This window comes from Capricornis sumatraensis, chromosome 3, assembly GCF_032405125.1.
Source record: "Capricornis sumatraensis isolate serow.1 chromosome 3, serow.2, whole genome shotgun sequence".
In the NCBI taxonomy this organism is placed as follows: Eukaryota; Metazoa; Chordata; class Mammalia; order Artiodactyla; family Bovidae; genus Capricornis; species Capricornis sumatraensis.
In genome coordinates this window covers 142878032-142903417 of record NC_091071.1, presented here as the reverse complement: position 1 = coordinate 142903417, position 25386 = coordinate 142878032, and the positions used below count along the sequence as shown (strand labels likewise).

Genomic DNA, 25386 nt, shown 5'->3' with positions numbered 1-25386 from the left:
AAAACAAAGAAACACCAAACAGCTCTGAGGCTGGCCTTTTCATAACCTTCAGTTTTTCTCTCCTGAGCAGCAAAAAATGACAGTCTGAAATTTTAGAGGGGGAAAAAAGTCTTAAAAATAAGACGATCATACTTTTATACACTCTCCCATCATCTTTTAACCGTAAGACAGGATGGCTCAGCTTCTACAGGCAGAAGTGTTCTCTCCCGCCTTCTCTCCTTTTATAAACAAAACAAGCCTCTCTCCTCTTTCTCTTCTACTTCCGGTGTAGATTTTGTTGTTTAAAATTCTAGCCTGTCATCTCTGAGGTTTCCTCCACTCACACTTAGTCTTCAATAATAAATGATAAAAGGAAATGGAATAAATTCCCCTTAATGAGGAAATTTCACCTGGCACAGAGGAGCTGGGGAAATCTATTACCCGACCAGAGGAACGCCTGCAGCACTGCAATTACCAGGGGAGCCCACGTACTTCACACAGTCCTCTCTTCCACTTGACTGGCTTTTATCTGATCCACCAACTCATAAGTAATACTAAACAAATTTCCCTCCAGATTGCACAAGGCCCTAATGTGAAAATGAGTGCTCCACCTGGCCTACAATTATGGGATGGGCTTGCAATTGTATTATTATCTTCTCTTAAAAAATCCCCCCAAAGGCAGGAGCTAAGAAAAGCTTCGGAGAAGGCCTGATGTTCAGTAATGACAGCAAATCTCAAAAGGGAAGAGAACTGAGTAAGATGTATGTTCTCTGTTCCAAGACCCCTCACCAGCCTCTCTTCTGAGTTCTGCAGGGCTTCATTGATTTGTTTTGGCATTTCACGGGTTCAAGCCCATGCCTCAATCTCAATAATGCAATCAAGTGGAGAAGTTATTTGTCTTCTCATCTTTTCTTTCAAGGAGACAGGTTGTTACCTCTTTCCTTGAGAGAAATGAGATAGACATTTTTCAAAAGCAGCAGTAGCATTTAGGAAAGAAAATTATAAAAACCCAGGAAATTGGGTAAGTAGCACCATTTTCTGTTAATTTTTGAGAGCACCACGCTTCATTTCTGTACAGCAGTGAGGTCCTCGGAGGATTTAAAGAAAACCTTAATCTTTTATCTCTCGTGTCCAGGACAAACAATTAGATCCCATGTTCATATGAAACTATGTGAGTATGAAAAGTATTTATTAGGATCTGAGTTCACTTAGCACTATCACAATAATGCTATAACATTACAAGTGCTGATGACACACTTAAAATTATACTTCACTTTAAAGGGTATTACAAACAACAAATCACAACACAAAAGAAAATACTATGAGAAATTTATATTATAGGTATTTTTAAGTAGGATATTTTTAAACTCCTGAATCCTATGTTCATTTTTAACCAATCTTTAGCAATCCCAATAATCCAGAAATATTGTTATATAACTTTTAATCTGGTATATTTATATACTGTCGATTATAATATCATAATTGTATCCTATGAATGTGTATGCTCAGTCCCTCAAAAGTGTCTGACTCTTTTGCGACTCTGTGGACTGTAGCCCGCCAGGCTTCTCTGTCCATGGGATTTGCCAGGCACGAATACTGAAGTGGGTTGCCATTTCCTCCTCCAGGGCATCTTCCCAACCCAGGGATCAAACCCACATTTCCTGCATTGCAAGCAGATTCTTTACCACAGAGCCACCATGTTTAATAGTATATAAAAAAAGTGCTCTGCTACACTCAAAAGAGCATATTTTTATTAAGAAAATAGCTTTTACCTGATCAGACTGAGCTAAAAGGCGAAGTTTATACTATGGGATAGTGCTTCTGTTTATCTGCTTAACAAATTTATTCATAATCTTAAATGAATTCAGTGTATTCTTTTTAAAAATAATTAAGAGAGTATTCAGTAAGCAAAACCCTAGATTTTTCTATGAACATAGGTTTGTTATACATCCAGAATTGAAATCCAACAGATAAAAAGAAATATTGCATTAAGGCTCCAGTAGAAAACTGACACTGATTAAGCATTCTCTGATATTTTAAAATTTGTTATTTCACAAACAAGTTTCTTTGGAAGCCCTATATTTTAAAATGTATCCATCATCTTTGTTTAAAGCATGAGACTTCCCTGGAGGTCCAGTGGTTAAGACTTCAACTTCCAGTGCAGGGGATGAGGGTTTGATCCCTGGATGGGGAGTTAAGATCCCACTCATATGGCTTGCAATCAAAAAACCAGAACATAAACAACAGAAGCAATAGTGTATCAAATTTAACAAAGACTTTAAAAATGATCCATACCAAAAAAAATAAAAATCTTAAAAAAAAAACAGTCATGTTCTCACAGAGGAGTTATCCAAATATCACATATGTTGTCCAAGCAACAAACGTATTATAATTCTCAATATGTGAACTTCCTTTGACTTCTAGAAATTGTTACTTAGAATCTTGTGTGTTAGTCACGCAGTTGTGTCTGACTCTTTGTGACTCCATGAACTGTAGCCTACCAAGCACCTTTGACCATGGGATTTCTCAGGCAAGAATACTGAAGTGGGTTGCCATTTCCTCCTTCAGGGGATCTTCCTGACCTAAGACTGAACCCAGGTCTCCTGCATTGTAGGCAGTTTCTTTACTGTCTGAGCCACCAGGGAAGCCCAGAATTACATGAAGCCTATTTACTGATAATGGAACAACAGACTGGTTCCAAATAGGAAAAGGAGTACGTCAAGGCTGTATATTGTCACCCTGCTTATTTAACTTATATGCAGAGCACATCATGAGAAAAGCTAGGCTGGAAGAAGCACAAGCTGGAATCAAGATTGCTGGGAGAAATATCGTTAGCCTCAGATATGCAGATGAAACCACCCTTATGGCAGAAAGTGAAGAGGAACTAAAAAGCCTCTTGCTGAAAGTGAAAGAGGAGAGTGAAAAAGTTGGCTTCAAGTTCAACATTCAGAAAATGAAGATTATGGCATCCGGTCCCATCACTTTATGGGAAATAGATGGGGAAACTGTGGAAACAGTGTCAGACTTTATTTTGGGGGGATCCAAAATCACTGCAGATGCTGACTGCAGCCATGAAATTAAAAGATGCTTACTCCTTGGAAGGAAAGTTACGACCAACCTAGATAGCATATTGAAAAGCAGTGACATTTCTTTGCCAACAAAGGTCCGTCTAGTCAAGGCTATGGTTTTTCCAGTGGTCATGTATGGATGTGAGAGTTGGTCTGTGAAGAAGGCTGAGTGCCGAAGAATTGATGCTTTTGAACTGTGATGTTGGAGAAGACTCTTGAGAGTCCCTTGGACTGCAAGGAGATCCAACCAGTCCATTCTGAAGGAGATCAGCCCTGGGATTTCTTTGGAAGGAATGATGCTAAAGCTGAAACTCCAGTACTTTGGCCACCTCATGCAAAGGGTTGACTCATTGGAAAAGACTTTGATGCTGGGAAGGATTGGGGGCAAGAGAAGAAGGGGACAACAGAGGATGAGATGACTGGATGGCATCATTGACTCGATGGACTTGAGTCTGAGTGAACTCTGGGAGATGGCGATGGACAGGGAGGCCTGGCGTGCTGCGATTCATGGGGTCGCAGAGTTGGACACGACTGAGCGACTGAACTAAACTGCTTAGAATTTTTTTTTCTTGCTAAGTGTAACATATGTAGAAATAACTTTTGACCGATATTCCCCAATTCTTGAATAAGAAAATGTAAACCTTTTCTAGGAAGGGGGAAAATCTGAAGCCATTTTCAGGAGGATGTGGAAAAATTCTCAGATTAAAGTCTTGTCACACCATGTCACACTAGATCTATGTTAATTTGAGGATTACTATCCACATGGAAGTCAAAAATCTTTGTTACTGAGAGTTTTTCAGAAGAAAACATATAATATCCAGATAGCAAAAATTCTCATCTATTTTATACTTATGACTGTAGATTCAAGAACTAACTCAGTAGCCCCCACTTCAAGCTAGCTAAAGCAAAGGATGATCAATTAAACCCAACCATCAGCCAAAGGTAGATAGCAGGTGCAGTAAGAGGCAGAGTGTGTAATATCAACATAACCATGTGATGGCCTTTACATTACCATCACTATATTTACATAGGCAAATAGTGCCTAATTGCCTACTCACCCTGAGATAAGCCAATATTACTGGCTGAATCTAGAATTAGGCTCCAACTAACTACACTAAGATAAAAATCTCATTAATCGGATGAAGTGATGAACGTGCCAAGTGTTAGCACAGTGCCAATTAGTTAATAAGGGGTTCATAAATGCCTAGGCCGGAAGACAAGGAAAAGGGGAAGGAGCAGGTATGAGAGAGGAGAAAGAGGAAGAGGAGGTAGAGAAGCAACAGGAGTTTAGCAGAACACGACTGGCAAGTCCCCTAAATGTGGCCTTAGCACCTTGGGTTGTCTAAGTCTCCTCCCTCTTTCTGTAGCATTCCTGTATCCAGATCTTGAGGGGGCAAGGCCCACTATACTTCATATCCCTTGCAAAGCATAAACGATCTCCTGGAGATAATGTTCACTCAGGCATTTACTCCGGTCAGAAGTCAAGGCCACTGCCTCACTCCTCGAGAGAGGCATCACCCACTTAGCTCCCAGCGTACACGCGGTGGTCCTACTCCCATTTAAGGCATTTCAGGAATGAATGAACAGGTGAAAAATCCTGGGAGCCAGTGAGTGATTATCTAGCATCTGCAATTATTGCTCAGGCAGACTGTTTTAATTTCCATTGTATCCTTCAGGATCTTTAAACTTACACTTTCATTAACACGGGAGATAAGGCATTTACATTTTATTTAAAGAAAAAATATACATATTTGTATGTATGTGTGCATACACACATGCACAGAGATGTCTGTCTTTTAAATACAGCAAAATTTCAAAAGAAAATTCTTATGCTAGCTCTCCATACCCTTGAAAATTCTGTTTACATCTTTTAAGGTGAATCACCAAGGCTTTCTCCCTGCCAGGCCCCCATGTTTTCCTCACAAGAGTTCTAGAGAAGGGCACATCTCTTACAAGGCTTCTGCTCTAAGTGAGGTCAACAATTCAGGCAGGAAAACATGCAGCTCGCAACTTGACAGCTGAGGAGGAACTGATCTCCAGCTGTCTGATTTAAAAGTCATATCTCTACAAAGAAGCTTTTGAAAAGGGTTAGTGACTAGAACTGAAGGCAGAAGCCCTGGGCTAGATTTATTGCTTCCCTCTGACTGGTGTGACATAAAGCAGGACACACACCTCTGTGTGACTCAGTTTCACCTTCTACAAAAATAGAATAGTAATTCTTTTACAACTGTATCATAACAGAAATGTACTTTGTCATGAGAGAAATATAAATCCTTGTATTATAAATATTATAGCTATGTACTTTTGCCTTAGTTGTGTTTGCTGGTTAATTAAATCATAGCCTTCACTACCACTCTACATATTTATGAATATTCCTTATAAAAACTTTTCTAAAAATTTGCAATTTTGAAGACTTAGATAATTTTTAAAATCAAAGCTTTCTTAATTGTAGCTCATTCCCAATAGAGTTTATAATGCCCATGTTAAGTATTATAATGCTCCCAGTGTATAAAATCTCTATTTGACAACAAAAAATAATTAGAAAAATCCCCATTTGTTAGAAAACAGTTTATTCAGAGCCTTCCTAGTAAATACATGTGTGCATGTGTGTATTCTAAGTCACTTCAGTCATGTCTGACTCTTTGCGACCCTATGAACTATAGACCACTAGGCTCCTCTGTCAGTGGGATTCTCCAGGCATGAATACTGGAGTGGGTTGCCATGACCTCTTCCAGGGGATCTTTCCAACCAAGGATTAAAGGATTCAACCCATGTCTGTTAAAATCTCTTGCATTAGCAAGTGGGTTCTTTACCACTAGCGCTACCTGGGAAGACCCTCCTAGTAAACATATAGTCACTTAAATAATGAAAACCTAGAGATGCTACTTTCTAGTGTCTTCCAACACAGAGCTTTTATATTTTGCACTACACATCTGCCAATTAATAATTTTGTGAGTCCCTTGGGCAATCAGGAATTATAATACATTTTCTTCCACTCCAATTTCCCTTCTGTGGCATGATTGAGAAATTCTGATTTTTACTTTCTGCCAAGAATATACTTTCATTTATTTAATGGGACTATTATCATACAAACATCATTGAGTTTCACTCTATGCAGTATCAGTTCCCAAGAAAATATATGGTAAATAAAGACTTGGAAGCCATTCTTATCTATTCTAGAATTGACACAACACTTTAGAATGGTGAGCTCCATTCTTCAATCACACAAATCAGCAAAAGCTCTTAAGAAAAATCTCCTAATAAAAGTAAAGTAAGACGTTATGGCCTTTGAAATTTACCGTAATATAATTTACAGTTTAATTGGAGCATGTTAATAGCAGTAAACAGTGGCTGACTTTATTTTTGGGGGGCTCCAAAATCACTGCAGATGGTGACGGCTGACATGAAATTAAAAGATGCTTACTTCTTGGAAGGAAAGTTATGACCAACCTAGACAGCATATTGAAAAGCAGAGACATTACTTTGTCAACAAAGGTCCATCTAGTCAAGGCTATGGTTTTTCCAGTAGTCATGTATGGATGTGAGAGTTGGACTATAAAGAAAGCTGAGCACTGAAGAATTGATGCTTTTGAACTGTGGTGTTGGAGAAGACTCTTGAGAGTCCCTTGAATTGCAAGGAGATCCAACCAGTCCATCCTAAAGGAGATCAGTCCTGAGTGTTCATTGGAAGGACTGATGTTGAAGCTGAAACTCCAATACTTTGGCCACCTGATGCGAAGGGCTGACTCATTGGAAAAGACCCTGATGCTGGGAAAGATTGAGGGCAGGAGGAGAAGGGGACAACAGAGGATAAGATGGCTGGATGGCATCACCGATTCAATAGACATGAGTTTGAGTAAACTCCAGGAGTTGGTGATGGACAGGGAGGCCTGGCGTGTTGCGGTTCATGGGGTCACAAAGAGTTATACACGACTAAGAAGCTGAACTGAACTGAATAGCAGGCAAGTTGTAATTATGAGTGAAACTGTATGGCTCCAACTATTTACAGTGAGCAAAAAAATAGATAATCACCTTACTTTCTCTTCACAGCCTTAATCTTCTCATAGTAAGATTTTCACTTTTACAAAACACAACAGAAATATAACAGAAAAAGAGCAAACACAATTTGTCACTTCCTAAGTAGAATTTATCCATTTACCTACTTCCTCTTTCTCATTGCACATTTGTTCTTTATAATCTAGCTCCTACTCCTATCTCCCCATCATCAATTTTGGTGGACTTGCTCAATTCTCTCCCTTTCTGCTCTCCCTAAACCATGCCATACTGTTAAAAGTGTCTTTTCCTATATTATTTATTCATAATTCTCTTTTCCTTTGGTTCCTATGACATAGGTATATATTGAAGAAAAGATACTGTCCTTGGATTTCAAAAGTCCTGAACTCAAATCCTGGATTCAATATGCACTTACCCTGAAATCTTGAAAAATTTACTTAAATATTCTGAGTCATAATTTTGTTTATAAATTATGGGGTAGGAATGGATACAGATGAACTCTTAAACTGTGACTTAGATAACATACACAAAGGTCTTAGAGCTTTGGTTTTTAACCTGCATTCTACTTCCCTATGGAGAAGGGCATGGCAACCCACTCTAATATTCTTGCCTGGAGAATCTCATGGATAGAGGATCCTCGTCATGGGGTCACAAAGAACTGAACATGACTGAAGTGACTTAGCACACATGCATGTACTTTCCTGGCTTTGCATTTCTGCCTCTTGTTGGTCCATTAAAAGCATCTTGTCTCACGTATACCTAAGTATGTACAAATCTTCAAATCCAAATTTGAAGATTACATAAATTTTCAAAAATAGGTTACAAACCCACTGAAGGGAACTAACAATACCATTTGGTCTAATAACATCTCCTAATAAAGAGAAATGTCATCAAGCAAATACACATCCTATCAAGCTGAGATCACTGATATTGACATAGGGAAAATCTGTTAAGTCCTGACAATTAATAGATATATAAATATATACATACAAAGTATATGTTATTTTAAATTAACTTAAGGGTTTTGGAACTATCAAACATATGCAGAAAATAAATAATATTTATTTTATGAGTGATGTGGCCATCATTGAAAATATTTTAAATGAAACATGAATCTCGCCCATGTGAGATTCAAGTTCTCTCACATACTTTCAAAATGCATAATTATTTGTAAAACAAAGAAAACATGGTTTAATAAATTCAATGAGATTTCTCAGGACATTAAATGTTTAATGTGAAATTTTATTCTATTCAAGATGTAACTGATACAATTCATTATTAACTGAAATTAATAGAGGCCTGTCAAATCTGTGACAGTGCATAAAATATTCTGTCTTAACACATGGCCAATACTTTGGCCACCTGATGAGAAAATTGACTCATTTGAAAAGACCCTGATGCTGGGAAAGATTGAAGGCGGGAGGAGAAGCAGACAACAGGGGATGAGATGGTTGGATGGCATCACTGACTCAATGGATATGAGTTTGAGTAAACTCTGGGTGTTGGTGATGGACAGGGAGGCCTGGCGTGCTGCAGTCCATGGGGTCACAAAGAGTCAGACACGACTGAGCAACTGAACTGAACTGAACTGAACACATGGAACATAAATGTAAAAGGAAAAGTCTTTTTTGCATTAGTTCATAGGCATGGAAATTCCCATAGTAATGTTCCTATTTTACAGAGAAAAAATAACCTTTTATATAAGGTCCAATAATTAGTATTGTTTGTTAGATAAATGGTTTAGGGTATTAAAGATTAAAATCATTGGCTATTAATATATAGTAACTAATAAAATTATTTTGCTTTAGAGTCAATTAATTTATACATAATATATTATATATTCATCTTAGCAGCACAGTTAATAGTGAAATAAAACAATATATTTTTTAAAACTAGAGTGAAACTGAGACTTAGATATGTTGTATGAGTTGATAATGAAGTCAGAGGACACAAACTATTTTTAGTAAATCAGATCAATGGGTTCCACTAAAGTGAGCAACCATTTCTATTCTCATTCTACATTCAAAATACTACACAACCACATACCTAGTGTGTATATACATACATATATATATATATGAATTTCCACAGGATGTAGTGGAGAAAACAATAAATGATATTGCAAGCCAAAGTAATAGGTGCAGGCGTGCTAACTTATGTGTGATTCTTTGTGGCCCCATGGACTGTAGCCTGCCAGGTCCCTCTGTCCATGGGATTTCCCAGGCAAGAATACTGGAGTGGATTGCCATTTCCTTCTCCAGGGGATCTTCCCAACCCAGGGATCAAACCTGCATCTCCTACATTGACAGGTGGATTCTTTACCACTGAGCCACCAGGGAAGCCCCATAAATCATAATAGAGGATCATAAACATATAACATGTGTTATATATTATACATAGTGAAATATATATTTCCTTCTCTAAATCATTTCTATATTTAATACATTTTAAAGATATTTGCTTATTGCTATGTTTTCTACCAGAAAGTTAAAATTATCTTTAGAAAGTACTGATCTTTCTCCATCTTATGCTTAAGTTTTTAAAAAACATTTTATTAGAGTATAGTTGCTTTGCAATATTGTTTTAGTTTCTTGCTGCATAGCAAAGTGATTCAGTTATACATAGACATATATCCACTCTTTTTTAGATTTCCTCGCTAGGTCACCACAGATCACTGAGTAGAGTTCCCTGAGCTAAACGATAGGTCCTCATTCGTTACCTATTTTGTACATAGTAGTTGTGCCTAAGTTTTAATAACTTTTAAGTAACACTTCTCCCTTGAAAACTTCAATTAAATACAAGCACAAAACATTTTGTCTGGTTTTGCCATGCCTCCTGAGCAAGTTACATAAAAAGGCAATAGAAACGAACACATGTAGAAGAGGACATTCAGAGGGAGTGTTCCAGCTAAGGTGATACTTGAATTATTACATCTGCCAGAAGTTTGTGGCTGCAGGGAAATGGCCAGCTTTACTGAGCTCAATTTAGCACTTGAATGCCCAAGTGGAACTCACCAGGCTTGCCCTAGATTGTTTTCCTAAGCTATAGGCACACCTATGACTTTTCAGCACCCATCAGTGGATGTAGTTTATCACACTGAACACTGAGATGCTCACATGAAAATTAGTGTCCTTCAAAAGCGCACTGTCTTCTTTTTTACTACATTGAGTACAGCAATACGTGGGCAGTGTAGAGGGAAGAGATATTAATATTATCAGAATTAATACTTAACCAACACATGAATAGTGGACAAAATCTAAACAATTTGCACATTAATTCATAGTAAATTAAGCTTATATCAACAATTAATAAAGTAAATCAACTATACTCCAATAAACATTAAAAAATAATCATTTTAGAAATAAATCCAAATCTTAGCCTCATATATGGTATAAACTGTATCACAATGGTCATGCCCTCTACTTTTGAACATCTAAAGTGGGCGAAAGCGGAGTCCTTTTAAACAGTCAAGCATTATGTTACTAACATATATAGCAGGATTGTGAGGAAAAAAAATAAAAACAGCAAAATGGACCATACTGGGAAAACTGCCCAATTTGAATGAAATGCAAAAGAACAGTCATCAAAAATGGTGGAAACTTTCCATTTGGCGACTTACCAAGGGACAGCACAAGCAGTGGCTAGCTGCCTTCTTTAAGCTAATAACTGAAAGAAGGACTCAAAACTTAATTCAATCTAGTTTTAGCCAGTAAAAAAGCAAAATTATACAATTTAGAAGGGTATAAGAAAATTCTTGAGCTAGACATGTCAGTCAGAAATAACAAAAGAACCTAAAAATTAAAACAAGGAAATAAAAAAATTAAAAAGAATTATAAGCAGATGTTCAAAGATGGTAATTAGCACATTCACATTTTTTCCTTGCCTGTTCAGATTGGGGTTTTTAATCATGAGAGACAAGCATGATTATCTTTCAATCTAAAATTTTTAATTCAACCTGGAATTATAAATAAAAAAGGTTTGGAGTGTAGTGTCTTGAAACAGTTCTTGCTCACAAAGAAGCTTTCCTACAGTTAACTTCCTTCCTTATTTATAGTGAAAGTGATATTTTGTACCTGTGCTTATCTATTAATTATTAATATTGTTGAAACCTTTATCAAACATATTAGTTCTGATGCTAGATCTGTGGTATGAGATTATCATCCCCTTGTCAAATACTGTTACTGAACTGGAAGCATCTACTACATGTAATCTGGTTTCCAACACATGTTATATAATCTACCTTTCTACATTTTCACAAACCTAAATATGTGTGTGTGTGTGTGTGTGTGTGTGTGTGTGTGTGTGAGTGTGTATGTTCCCAACCTAATGTTAATCACTGAATTCACTGACTATATATCAGGTACTGTTCTAATTACATTTAATCCTTACCACAACCTAAGAAGGTAGTAATCATCCCAATTTTATAAATATTAAACTGAGGCTCTTGATATCCCATGCTAATAAATGATAGAATTGAACTCCAGAACCTAGAATATTTGATATTAAACCCTTAATGTATACATAAATGTGTATATGTATACACACAAACTTACACACATACTATTGGGTTGGTCAAAGTTTGTTTGTTAAGTGGATACATTGTTCAATAAGGTTCTTAGTGAAAATGAAAACTATCTTTAACTTTTACTTAAAACCATAGGAACTTTTTGGCCAACCCAATATCTTACACTTGGAATGTGTTTGAATCAAAATTCAGGTTTCTATATTAATAGAGTTTTAAATCTATTCTTTTTTTTAATTTTAATTTTTACTTTATTTTACTTTACAATACTGTATTGGTTTTGCCACACCAGCTATGTCAAGAGAATCTAATGATAAAGACATTGACATATTTATCTATTTACTTACAGTACCGGCAATTCTGTCCTCCAATCCAGTTTTATTTGCACAACTAAAACTGAATCTGCCTATGAACCAATGGAGGAGAGAATTTCAGGTGAGATTTTTGTAATCTTTAATAGATCAAAATAAACATATTTTTCTTCCAGTGAAAATGCTATATGGGAGGAGCAATGTATATTCTTGGGCTTCCTTTGTGGTCAGCTGTTAAAGAGTCTGCCTGCAATGCGGGAGACCTGGGTTTGATCTCTGGGTTGGGAAGATCCCCTGTAGAAGGGAATGGCTACCCACTCCAGTATTCTGGCCTGGAGAATTTCATGAACTGTATAGTCCATGTGGTTGCAAAGAGTCAGACATGACTGAGCGACTTTCACTTTCACATTATATGTGAGTCAGTGTTGGTAAAATGAGTGAGTATGAGAAAAACAGATGTACTAAAGTCTGTATAGCCAGGGAAGAAAGGTTTTGTAACTGTTGCAGTTACACAGAAAATTCTGACGGGCTTAGTTTTTCTTAAACTTGCTAAGTGATCCAGTAATGTGAAGTTAATAGATCAAACATATAAATCCCAGTACATAAGCGTAATATGCATTGGAATCCTTCATGACACAACTCATCACATTAAGAGAAACTCTTCAAAAGCTAAAGAAATCCACTGTGAAATATGTTATCATTCTAGGTCAATTCATGCCACTACACCAGCTTATAAATCTGGGGAATGCCTAAAACAGTCAACTTTCCTAGCACACCCTTGGGCAGGAATAAACAATTTAAAAAGAAAAAGAGAAAGTCAGTGAACTGAAGTATAGAAGAGAATTTTTTTTCTTCTTTTTTTTCCTTTTTTTGCTGAAGCTGTCTGAATAATGATTAACACCAAAGTTGGGAAGAATGGATATTTGCTCTGGAAGTTTCCAGAGCGTTGCCATTGCTATGCTCATACAGTGAAGACAGCAAACTGAGTTCCGATGAAAGCAAGCACTCAGACCTGGGATACTGAGTTCATTATTCTAACACCTAACTTGGCTCATCATTGAATAAGACTAGGATTTCAACATGATACATGTTAATCTCCACCCTTTAAGAAAATAAGAAAACTGTAATTTCTACTTTGTCATAGACACATAAAACATATCAGTTATTTCCATGGTGCTAACCTTGCTACGATCACTGTTGTTGTTGTTTTTTTTTTTCTCTACTCTAATCTGTGGACATCCATGTATATACCTAATGCATGGGTATTCCATTTGGAATTAAAATTCTGAGCTTCATTTCAGGTGACTATATGTAAATACAAGTAATAGACTGCCATCAATCTAAGTGCTAGTCTCATCTTCTGCTAGTGAATGTGTTTATTGCATTTAGAAAAATTTTAGCATGATTGGGAATATTTGCTCATTAGTATAAAGGAGTATTATTGATCTTTTGATAAGAATGGCATTTGTATTATTGCTTCCTTATAAAATATGTCTGGTATTAATAAGTGAAAATTCATCATAAAAAATTAAGAAATGATATGTTATAAAGTATATATACAAATGCAAATAATGACTCAAAACGAGCATATATCTAAAATCACAAAATAATCTTTGGTATAACAAGTAACATTTTCATTTTCAGGGGGCATAGAGAAAACTTTCCTGGACACTCATCTTGTTCAAGGAATCCTTTGTGTTTATATTATTTAAGCTCCAAAACAAAACTATAAAACAGACATTAGCAGGAAGAGGTTGGAGAATTGAGGGAAGTGACATGCCCGTGATTCCACAGTGGGTAAGACTGCACCCATCTGACTGGTTCTATAGAATATACTCTTTCCAATGTACAAGGCACGAATCAGTTGAAATGTAACAAATGCCTATAATTCTATACTTTATCCTCTCTTTAAGTTTCTCCTTTTATCCTAATTAAAATTCCCATTACCTATTTTCCCAGGAACTTAGAAGAAAGTTGCTGAGGGACCTGGGCACACAGGTACCAGGGATATGATCAGGTAAGAGAATTTGGGAGTTGGCCCAAATCAGACCAAATAAAATAGCTACTTCCTGGGCCTTCATCTAACATCAGCCTTTCCAACATGGAAGCAGTTGAGATTTTGAAACAAAGTGAACCACAAATAAAGATGACCTTGACTTTCCTCCAAACTGGCAATACTTAACTGAAACACATAATACCAAGTGTTATTAGAGAACTATCACTATTGGAGTAGTATCTGCCTCAATGACCAAGCTTCCTTGGATATTTAGAGGCTAAAAAAATAAAATAAAAATACTAGAAGATGTAATAATCCAGGGTAATCATGAAGATAATCAAAATAGGGGGAAAAAAATTTAAAAAAAAAACCTCCAAGTCCTACACTCACGCTCCATCAGCTACAATATCTTTCAACTTCATATCTCAATGTACCACAGAATGATTGAGACAGGTAGCTTCAGTAGTCATCTATTCTTATTTCATTTATCCAACTTCTCTAAATAACAATCATTATCAAACTGCTGTGTATACCTAAGATACTTTTAAAAATAAACAACGACGTGTCCATCACATAATAATAAGTTCAGGTTTTAAGTTTACCAACACCATGGATCCTCTGTTGAGGTCTTGAAACGAGATAATTGTTAAGTACTATGTTTAAATTCTTTTAAATTATTAAGTTTCACTTTAAAAAGTTTATTGTAGGTCATTATGAACAATAGAAAAATCTCTACTTACAACTATATTTATACCAGAAAATGGAGACTTTATTTTAAAATGTCAAATTAACAGCAAAAAATACAACAGAATGTTGAAATCAGAACAATGTTGTAGGTGATCTACAACTGTGAGTGGTTCTAATAAGCCTCCAAGGAGCTTTTTCACTATCAATATACACTTTTTTCTGCTTAGTTAGAATTTCAACCTGCCTTCTGGTTGTAACAAAAACTATTCAATTAAAACACTGAATTTGTTCAAAAATCAGAATGTATACCAAGTGGAAATTTAAATCACAATAACATCTGCTGTTTTTCACCCCAGGTCTCTTCCACTGCTGCAACTGGCGTACTGTAAGTTTCTAGCACCCTCATGTGGTTTAATTGGAATGGATTCATAGGCATTTGAAATCAGTTGTCTGAAACTGAAAACAGTGGAACGGACTATAATTCAACACAGAAGTTCTGCTGACATTGTAAACCAAGAAAGCAAACCTCAAGTCAGCAAAATTCTAAGACGAATGTACAGGCTCAGTCCTTAACTTCAATCTACTGTTCATTTTATGTGATCACTACAAAGGATGACTTACAAGCAACTATTGCTAGTTTCATTTTTGACAGATTGGAATCCCCCATTTTCAAAACTAAGAATTTGTTGTGGGTGATTGTTGAATAAATGAAAAAGAACCTCATTTTGCTCAAAAAAAAAAAAAAAGGCAAAATTTTTTATTGCCCAGTTTGTGTATTTTGATTAGGTAAACCCAGGTACCCAATTATATGTTGCAGTTTCTAAATAGTTGAGAAAATCAGGCTTTGAGAGCTTCCTCTCTCTTCAATATTTTAAGCGATTAATTCTTTTACATTTCCTGAAATCATTTGAGAACAATTTCTACAAACAAAAATTTTCCCTCTCTATGGCTTGTAGCTGAGATTTTTTTTTCCAATAGTAGTGTATTTCAAAGCCTTCTTAAAGGAGACAAGCTAAAGAGAATTACACCATCTTTCTTAAATTGATAATACATGCTCCTATTATCACAGATCCAAGTTTAAAAATCTATTGTGACTTATATGCCTAGATAGCCTCAACAAACATTCTCAGGAAATAGAAAAATGTAGATTTTAAAGCACTGACATTATCAGAATATTCTGAACATGAAATAAAAATTTTCAAATAATTGGTAATGAAGGAAACAAAAATGCAAATAACTGAGAGGTAAAAGTCTATTAACAAAAATTTGAGTGTGGCTTATTTGTATGATTAACTGGATATCCTAAAATTAAAACTATCAATAGAATGCAAGAGGAATATGCTTGCTCACTCAAGACACAGAAATGAGTTGGTTGATGTTAAAAGAGAAAAATAGATTTCAGCATTTGGAAAATGTATAGAAAGCAGAAATAGTTTCATTATTGATTAATAAAATTTAAATCTAGGTCATGTTTGAAGGGCTTCCCAGGCAGCGTTAGTGGTAAAATTACCCACCTGCCAATGCAGGAGACTTAAGAGATGCAGGTTTCATCCCTGGATCTGGGAGATCCCCTGGAGGAGGGCATGGCAACCCACTCCAGTATTCTTGCCTGGAGAATCCCATGGACAGAGGAGCCTGGCAGGCTAGTCCATAGGGTGGCAAAGAGTCGGACACGACTGAAGCAACTTAGGACACACGAAGGTCATATTTGGTAATTATATAGCACAATAATTCATAAATGTACATAGATTTTCATAAATTCAAAAGACCTAATAAAAACATCACTATGTTTCATGGCAAGAGACAGGGTAGAAGAGAAATAAAGTTATTAATAGATGCCTTTCAAAAAGTAAACATCTAAAAACTGCCATTTCTTCTGACTATGACTATGTCTTTCCAACTATTTATTTCATTGAAGCAGAATTTTGGCCAAACATGTAAGGGGAAAAGGAAGACAAAATTGCACAGAAAATAGCTGGAGTGAATCAGAGCACTAGGGCCTTACCTGTTGAGCCCTTTCAGTGTCTTTTCCATGTTTAAAATGTCGCGCATCTTATACAGAAACCACTTGTCAATGGATGTGAGCTTCATAATCTCATCAAGTGACATGTTGTCTTCCAAGGCCTGCCAAAAGGAGAAGAGATGCTTTCTTTGGCAAACATCTCATAAACGTCTTATATGGTTGAAAACATGGCAGGCATTCCTCTGCATGTTACTCAGAGAGCCTGAGGCTATATCATATCATTGACGTTTCTCCCAATAAACCTACTGATACTGCCAGCTATATCTACAAATGGGATACAGAGGAGGTGCCCTGAGTTAATCAGAGCAGTGTGTGCTCAGAGAAACCCCCTAACAGGCTCTGCTTCCTTGCTTTTTACATGACTGTGTTAACAATTATGTTCTAAATCTGCTACATCTTTTTGGCATTAAGGAGAATCTCTTGAAACTACAGTTGTGCCAAACTGGTAAGAAAATGTAGAATCAATATAATGATCATTTAACTTGTATTCTGGATAATTACCCTTTCGCATATTTAACAAATTTTTATCACTTCATTCCATAGTCCAAAAACCAGTCATTGAGAATTTATGAATCATATCTGGCTTGGTGTTATTTCTCTCAAACATTTCCTCACAGAGACACTTCAAACAAACAAAAAATAATTATTTTGAATCAGTTACTGTGACTTTTGTCCTAAGACAGGCAGTTTACAATATCCTAATATATTCCAAAACAATGTAGTAATAACTTCTGATGGGCAGCTCAGCTTTTTATTCAAGTCTACTTTAGCAATTTCTCAAAAGTAAAATTACAACTATGGGTCATTAAGCTGAGTACAAAACATAGCTGAAAGAAGAGATAAACTCTCAAGCCAAAACCTTCACTTTCAAAAGATGTCTACTCTTATTCTTTACAATGTTTATATACACATTCATACTCAATGAAAAATGATAATCACAATACTTCAAAACACATAGTTTAGAATGGCACACTATGGTTTTAAATCCCATTAAGAAATATATGTAACTAATAACTGCTGCTATAACTCAATTCAGAGAGCTTAATTTAAAAAAATTTTACTCATTTCTGGAATCAGAGAAACCATGATCATACATGTTGAGAGACAATATACCTCATAATTCTACAGATTAAAATAAAATGACCTCTAATATGGATACTCAAAGACATGTCTTTTTCCTAAACCTATTTCTGTTTTTTGTTTGTTTGTTTAATTCTCCCTCTAACTACAGCCAGATTCCCAAAGACTTAATTCTGCCTTATTTGCCAAGTGATTAAAGGGACAATTAGCTATTTGGCCATCAACACTGTGAGGGGGTAGAAACTTAAGGCAGTGACACTTTTGACAGACTAAAGGACATTTCCATACAGTTGCACACAGTAATTATCCTGCAACTGATGGAGGACCCAGAATCTGTAGTCATTTTACTGTGAGAAAGGACAACTAGAATCGCATCCACAGTTTCAAACAGATCCTGCCTGTCTTTCAAGCGCGGCAACTTTGCCATGTCACACAGCTGTAATGAACTTCATAATGACCCCAACACACTTGAGGTGACTCTAATGTTCACCAAATCTAAAATAATGCCCTGTATGCTCCCCAAATCAAAAGAGGTGATGATCCAGTCATCCTGAAATGAGACTGCTGCAAAAATCAGACCTCAGAGCAAGTCGCCCTTTCTAAGAATCATGAAGGCGAGTGAAGATTTACTCACTCCCTTCATTCTGTTTCCCCTTCAGCCCTCCGCACTCCTTACACTCTTTGTCAAAATCACCAAGTTCCTGGTTGCTGTGGAAATGAACAGTAATGATGACCTCTAACAAACAGAAATCAGTTCCTTCTCCCGGCACGCTGGCAGACAATAATTTATACCTCAGGCTCTGCACTTCATGCTCATACTCTGTGCAAGAAAGAATCTCTACGCATTTTCCCTGAATTCTCATCCTTTATAAGTCTGTTAGAAAAGAATGAGAGATTTTCTTGAGTTTTACAGCCTCACTAGGAACTTGGAAAGACTCCCCTTTTTCATCCACGTCAAAATGGCAGAGGATGATGACTAGACTCAAGTGGGGAGATCTATTTACTGTTCTTTGTCTGGAAAAATAATTATATGTACACATACATACACATGCACATATACAAACATATATAAATGTGACAAGTTGGTTTTTAAACAGAAGTCTGAAATAAGAACAAGAAAGAAGTGAAATGGCTTTCTAAAACAACTTCTCATCACTAGTATCATTCTTACCATCATGGAACAATGTTGACTATTACTCTGAGATTCAACACTGAGAAATGTCAATCAAAAAATACTAATATCTCTCAAACTACTTCAGAATTTCAATGGAAATGAAATATTCTGCTTTTAGAAACCACAAAGATGAGCCAGGTATAAATTAAATGTAATGAAGGAAGCATTCCCTCCCCTCCTTCTATATATGAGCATAAAAGTTGCAGAGTTTGAAATCACTAACAGCATTTTTCTGTCACCACAAAGACATGTTTGGGCTTCCCAGGTGGCACTAGTGGTAAAGAACCCGCCTGTCAATGCAGGAGAAACAAAAGACATAGGTTTGAAGATTCCTACGATCCAGAGAAGATTCCCTGGAGGAGGGCATGGCAACCCACTCCAGTATTCTTGCCTGGAGAATCCCATGGACAGAGGAGCCTGGTTGGCTACAGCCCATTGGGTCACAAAGAGTCAGACATGACTGAAGTGACTTAGTACACACACATTCACAAAAACAAGTTACAGAGACAGATTCCCATGACAAATTTCATATTCTCACCAACTCATTCCACATGTACACATATACACATAAAATGGTCAGTGGGGCTTTGCAGCTTCAGTGTGGCTTGATACTGTTGGAGGATTAACACCTAAGCTTCCTTAAATGTCAAAAAGCAATTCAGGGATTTCTGACCAGACAGATCTCAGCTGCCGAAATCACCTTTTATAAAATCAAATGAACTGAAACCTCAAAACTCTAAGCATAGTAAACATGAAAGGAGATTAACGGGGCATTTCATTTACATTAAAGGGAACTAGTGAGTGGAAGTGAGTAGTGTGGAGCTTTTTTGTTCTCTAAGAACAATAAAATAATTACATAGAAAAGCCTATAATCATGGTAGTTCTTTAGAGTTTGTTGTTTAAACACAGAAGAACCACCAAATAAACAAAGTTTATTTTGGAGCCTTAGGTAGCACATACTAAATGATACAATTTTATGCATCTTTCTTTTTAAAATGTAATTTTACCCATTTTTCAATAAGTAAGTAATGAGAGTGATGGGAAATCAAAAGTCAATCTTATCAAATATTTGAGTATTGATAACATCTTTACTAAAAGGGAAGAACGTTTAATCTATGTGATCATCCTTTAAAACTGCAATGTTGGAACTTCCCTGGCAGCCCAGTGATTAAGAGTTCACCTTCCAACACAGAGGGTACAGGTTAGATCCCTGATCAGGGAACTAGGATCCCACATTCCTCATGGCCAAAAAAAAAACAAACCCAAAACATGAAACAGAAGCAATATTGTAACACATTCATAAAGCCTTAGAAATCATCCACATTAAAAACAATCTTTAAAAAATAATGCAGTGTTCTCCTTAAGTCCAGGCTTAAAGTGAAATAAAATTTTTCATTAATTAGGGAATGATCTGATGGTCCATAGAAATAAATCTCCAGTTTAATACTATTAAAAAGAATTAAAAACTTTCCAAAAGTCCCTGAATTCAAGACCACTTTGTGATTCAGTTTTACATTGAAGTCCAGACTGACTATATTATGAAAAGAAAATGAAAGGTAGCTCAGGGCCCCTTGTCACACACTACCTTGGCAATGGCGTAGATGCGGATGCTGGATGGGTCAGCCAGCTCTCTTCTGAGATCAATGTCGGATGGCCACTCTTTGTTCATTGGGAGACGGGAAGTGAAACCATCTATAGAAGGATGGCACATCCGTAATGCCTTCTGAAAACTCTCCTCAAAGGTGCGACCAATAGCCATGACCTGTAACACAGGTTTAAGACTCATATTTTTAAAAATAGCTTGAATATTTTTAATTTGTAACAAAGCAAGAAACTGAATATTTTGCAGAAAAGACTTAGGAACAAGATATATAAAGGAAGGATGCTACTAAAATTTAAGTTATTTTTCTTCCTCGCCTTTACGAAAATTATTTATTTTTAATTAGAGGATAATTGCTTTCCAATGTTGTGTTGGTTTCTGCCATACATCAACATGAATCACCCATAGGTCATCCTTGCCTTTTTACCATGGTTTTGATATAATGAGTCTTTAACATCATTAGGTCACTCTTTTACCACTTAGGGAATTTAGCTTGATTTGATGAGACTGATGAAGAAATCATCTGTACTTGCTCTGAACCATAGCATCAAAAAATAAGAGTCTGTGGCCAGAACATTAAGACCCTTCCTTAAAAAGATCTTGCTTTCATGCAGATGTCCTTTAGAATAAAAAGCAAATGAAGAGAAAAGACATATATTAACACAAAAACAGAACTATTTCTAAATGGCAATCAGTCAGTATCCGAGACAGGTTGGCTTTCTTTACAGCTAAGCATTAATATTAATACAACCTTGAGAATCACAACAAATACTGACCAATTCAGATTCCGAATATAGATGGAGACTAAATTTCCCATGACAAATTCAATATATCTTCCCCCAATCTTTGTAGCTGATTGTACACTAATCAATTAGGAAAACCACATGCTGACTTAGTCTGGACAAGTTACAAGTGAGAACTAAACTTAAATTAACCTTAAAGCCTACCCAGTTATTCAGTGGATAAACACTGGCTTTGATTCTTTCCATGGAATAATAGATTGCTATGCATTTTTGGTCTACAATTTAAAATAATAACAGGCATAACACTGCCTTCAGTAAACTTCCATGAGGCCTCAAATAGAGTGGAATTCTCATTAATGTCAATTTAGTAAATCTTCACGTCAGTTGTATGACAACCTGCATATTCTAAGATCACTAAAGTCAAACAGATAACCTTTTCACACTGCTCCAAACCTAATTAGAAATAAGGGAAGAGTCTCAAGAAAAGGATAAAGAAAATGTTAGCCCAATTCAGATATGCAATTTGTGAAGCATAGTGGTATTTAAACAGTTAGACAATGTATTCATAGATTTGCTAGTCTAAGCATAGGAGAGAGTAGCAGAAATAAGGTATTTTATAGTATTACCAAATTAAGAAAATAGTTTCAGAGTACTTTATAAAATTTTTAGTATCAGTAACTAGTTCTATAAGTAACTCATCATGAATTTTTATTATTTTTGAGTGTATGACAGGATATGGAGAACATTCAATAAAAGAGAAGGAAATGTAATAATAAAAGAATATATAGCCATGTTTATTCAAAATTTGTGATTTTCAATACTTTACATTATTAAAATTCATCTCCATTAAGTGAAGAGTGCACCATTTTTCAATGGAATAACTATTGAGGCTTTCCCTGACCCTAGCCAACTGCATTTGCATAATGCCTGCCTGTAAATACTGTGTTCTAACTTTTACCACAGTTTAATTCATATTATACTTAGGTCTGTTAATATATTCTGAATTTACAAGCTGGAGATAATGTGTCACCATTAGCTACATCTCATTCACTATTTCTGTCATTCCAGTGTTTATATGTAGTAGTTCAGTTCAGTTCAGTAGCTAAGTTGTGTTCAACTGTTTGAGATCCCATGGCACACACAGGCTGCACACCAGGCTTCCCTGTCCATCACCAACTCCCTGACCTTGCTCAAACTCATGTCCATAGAGTCAATGATGCCATCCAACCATCTCATCCTCTGTCGTCCCCTTGTCCTCCTGCCTTCAATCTTTCCCAGCATCAGGGTCTTTTCCAATAAGTCAGTTCTTCACATAGGTGCCCAAAGTATTGGAGCTTCAGGTACATCATCTGTCCTTCCAATGAATATTCAGGACTGATTTCCTTTACAATTGACTGGTTTGATCTCCTTACAGTCCAAGGGACAAACTCAGGAAATGTTTACTAATTTGAGTTGAACTGATCATGGCATCCAGTCCCATCACCTCATGGCAAATAGACAGAGAAACAGTGGAAACAGTGAGAGACTTTATTTTCTTGGGCTCCAAAATCACTGCAGATGGTGACTGCAGCCAGGAAATTAAAAGACACTTGCTTCTTGGAAGAAAAGCTATGACCAATATAGACAGCATATTAAAAAGCAAAGATATTACTTTGCCAACAAAGGTCCTTATAATCAAAGCTATGGTTTTCCAGTAGTCATGTATGCTTGTGAGAGTTGGACCATAAAGAAAGCTGAATGCCAAAGAGTTGATGCTTTTGAGCTGTGGTGCTGGTAAAGACTCTTGAGAGTCCCTTGGATAGCAAGGAGATCAAACCAGTCAGTCCTAAAGGAAATCAACACTGATGCTGAAGCTGAAGCTCCAATACTTTGGGCACCTGATGCAAAGAACTGATTCACTGGAAAAGACTGATTCTGGGAAAAATTGAGGGTAGGAGGAGAAGGGAGCAACAGAGGATGAGATGGTTGGTTGGTTGGAATCACTGACTTGATGGACATGAGTTTGAGCAAGCTCAGGGAGTTGGTGATGGACAGGGAAGCCTGGTGTGCTGCAGTCCATGGGCTCTCAAAGAGTCAGACATGACTAAGCAACGGAATTGAACTTAACTGAAGTATCTTCCAGTCAAGAGCCCAGTAACCAAGGAAACTTAAGACTTTCAATGACATTAAGGGTTTGACAAAATAACTGAGAAGAGTGAACTAAAGGAATTAACTAAGGACTCACCTCTCCTACACTTTTCATAGAACTACCAATTCGGCTAGAAGTTCCATGAAAACGATCAAGATCCCAGCGGGGAATCTTGGTAACCATGTAATCCAGGCTAGGTTCAAAGCAGGCTGATGTCTTCCCTGATACAACGTTCTTGATTTCTGGAAGTGGAATTCCCAGGGCAATCTTTGCAGCAATGAATGCCAATGGGTAACTGTAAAAGAGGAGACAATTTTTTCTTTCAGCAATAAGTATTAACAACAGCTCAAAATATAAATTGGCTTTTCTTAGAAATTTTTGTATTATTTCACATCACGGTATAAAGCATACCTGATTTTTGGTTCTGAATGAAAATTTAATAGCTCCTTATAAAACATAGTGAGTCATAACAAAGTACAGAGGCATGAATCACAAAAGAGTTCACTCTCTATGCCTGACATGCAGTGTTACAACTCCCAACCTTCAACTCTTCAGTCCAAAATCAATAGTTTCCTTGATAAATAAAGTACTCACTTGTGTATAAACTTCACTAAGAATCTACAAAATATTCTTTTATAAAAATATATACATGGGAAGACGGTGAAGTTAGCTGGTACTATGGCGTATGTGGGCTTCCCAGCTGGCTCAATGGTAAAGAATCTGCCTGCCAATGCAGGAGATGTGGGTTTGATCCCTGGGTCAAGAAGATCCCCTGGAGAAGGAAATGGCAACCTATTCCAGTCTTCTTGCCTGGAAAATTCCATAGACAGAGGAACCTGACTGGCTACAGTTCATGGGGTTGCAAAGAGTTGGACATGACTTAGCAACTAATCAACAATAATAACAGTGGAGTATGTAATGATCATAAAATGCAGTCCTTGAAAGTTCGGGTCCTTGCTTTGTCTCCATATTATCTTTGAACTTTGGGTTCTTTACACAGCTAATATTCTGGAAACTTGATTATACTCTTCTGGAATGTCAGCTTGGGTAATTGTATTTGATAAATCAATTCACAGAACTATAGAATTATATATGAGTCCTTTAGTACAACTTCCCAATCGAATAAGTGAGGAAAATGACAGAGATAATACTGATGTATCCAAAGTCCCACAGTCAATGGAAGAATGAAAAGGATAATTCAGGTTCCCTGACTCTTTCTTAGGTCAAAACTCCATGAAACAGTGTAGCTACATAAAAATACCTTCGTGTGTGCTTAGTTACTCAGTCATATCCGACACTGTGACCCCATAGACTATAAAGCCCACCAGGTTCTTCTGTCCATAGGACTCTCCAGGCTAGAATACTGGAGAAGGTTGTCATGCCCTTCTCTAGAAGTTCTTCCCAGCACAGGGACTGAATCTGGGTCTCCTGCATTGCAGGCAGATTATATGCCATCTGAGCTACCACCACGGAAGCCCCCAAAATACCTTTAGCGGTAAATATATTTTCATATAAATGGCATGGAATTTAAATACCAGATGTTAAATATATTAAAAGATACAAAAGGCATTAATTAATTTTCCTTCCAGTTGTGCTTGCTAGCAATTGTTAAATAGATATAAATTCCTTTAATTGTGAGATTTACCTATGGACAAACCACATGTTATTTGGTCTTGCGAAGTTTTGCTGAAATAAATAATGTGATTACATCCTTGAGTCAAGAGAACTATATTTTTTGTCTAACGCTTGCTATACACCTGAAAAAGATAGTTGAGGACTAAAATTAAGGATTAATTTGCACTTTTTAACAACATCTGCAAAGTGCAATTAAGAAGCAGATTTTTCACAGCCGGTTTTGACCACCCAGATTTTGATTAGTTTATGATTAGCCAGCAAACAAAGCCAGCTCACAAAACCGTTTGCCTCAATCTGGCAGCAAGCTCATTAATAACCACGTTTATAGAGTATGTGACTGGGAGCCAGCCTACATAAATGGGAACTATAATTTGCAAATGCAGCACAGTCTTTCACTAGCTGTCACTCTTCCAAATCAGTCTGTAA

General features: G+C 36.5%; 1 protein-coding gene across 1 annotated transcript in view; it reads right to left on the bottom strand.

Annotated features, from left to right (window-relative positions):
- Positions 1-25386, bottom strand: part of CPS1 (carbamoyl-phosphate synthase 1) — a 140392-nt gene that overhangs the window by 55836 nt on the left and 59170 nt on the right. The window contains exons 19-21 of the mRNA XM_068967575.1: positions 23422-23620; positions 20440-20616; positions 16583-16701 (exon numbers count right to left, since the gene is read on the bottom strand). Coding sequence (XP_068823676.1) covers positions 16583-16701; positions 20440-20616; positions 23422-23620 — 495 coding nt within the window. The remainder of the gene's footprint in view (positions 1-16582; positions 16702-20439; positions 20617-23421; positions 23621-25386) is intronic.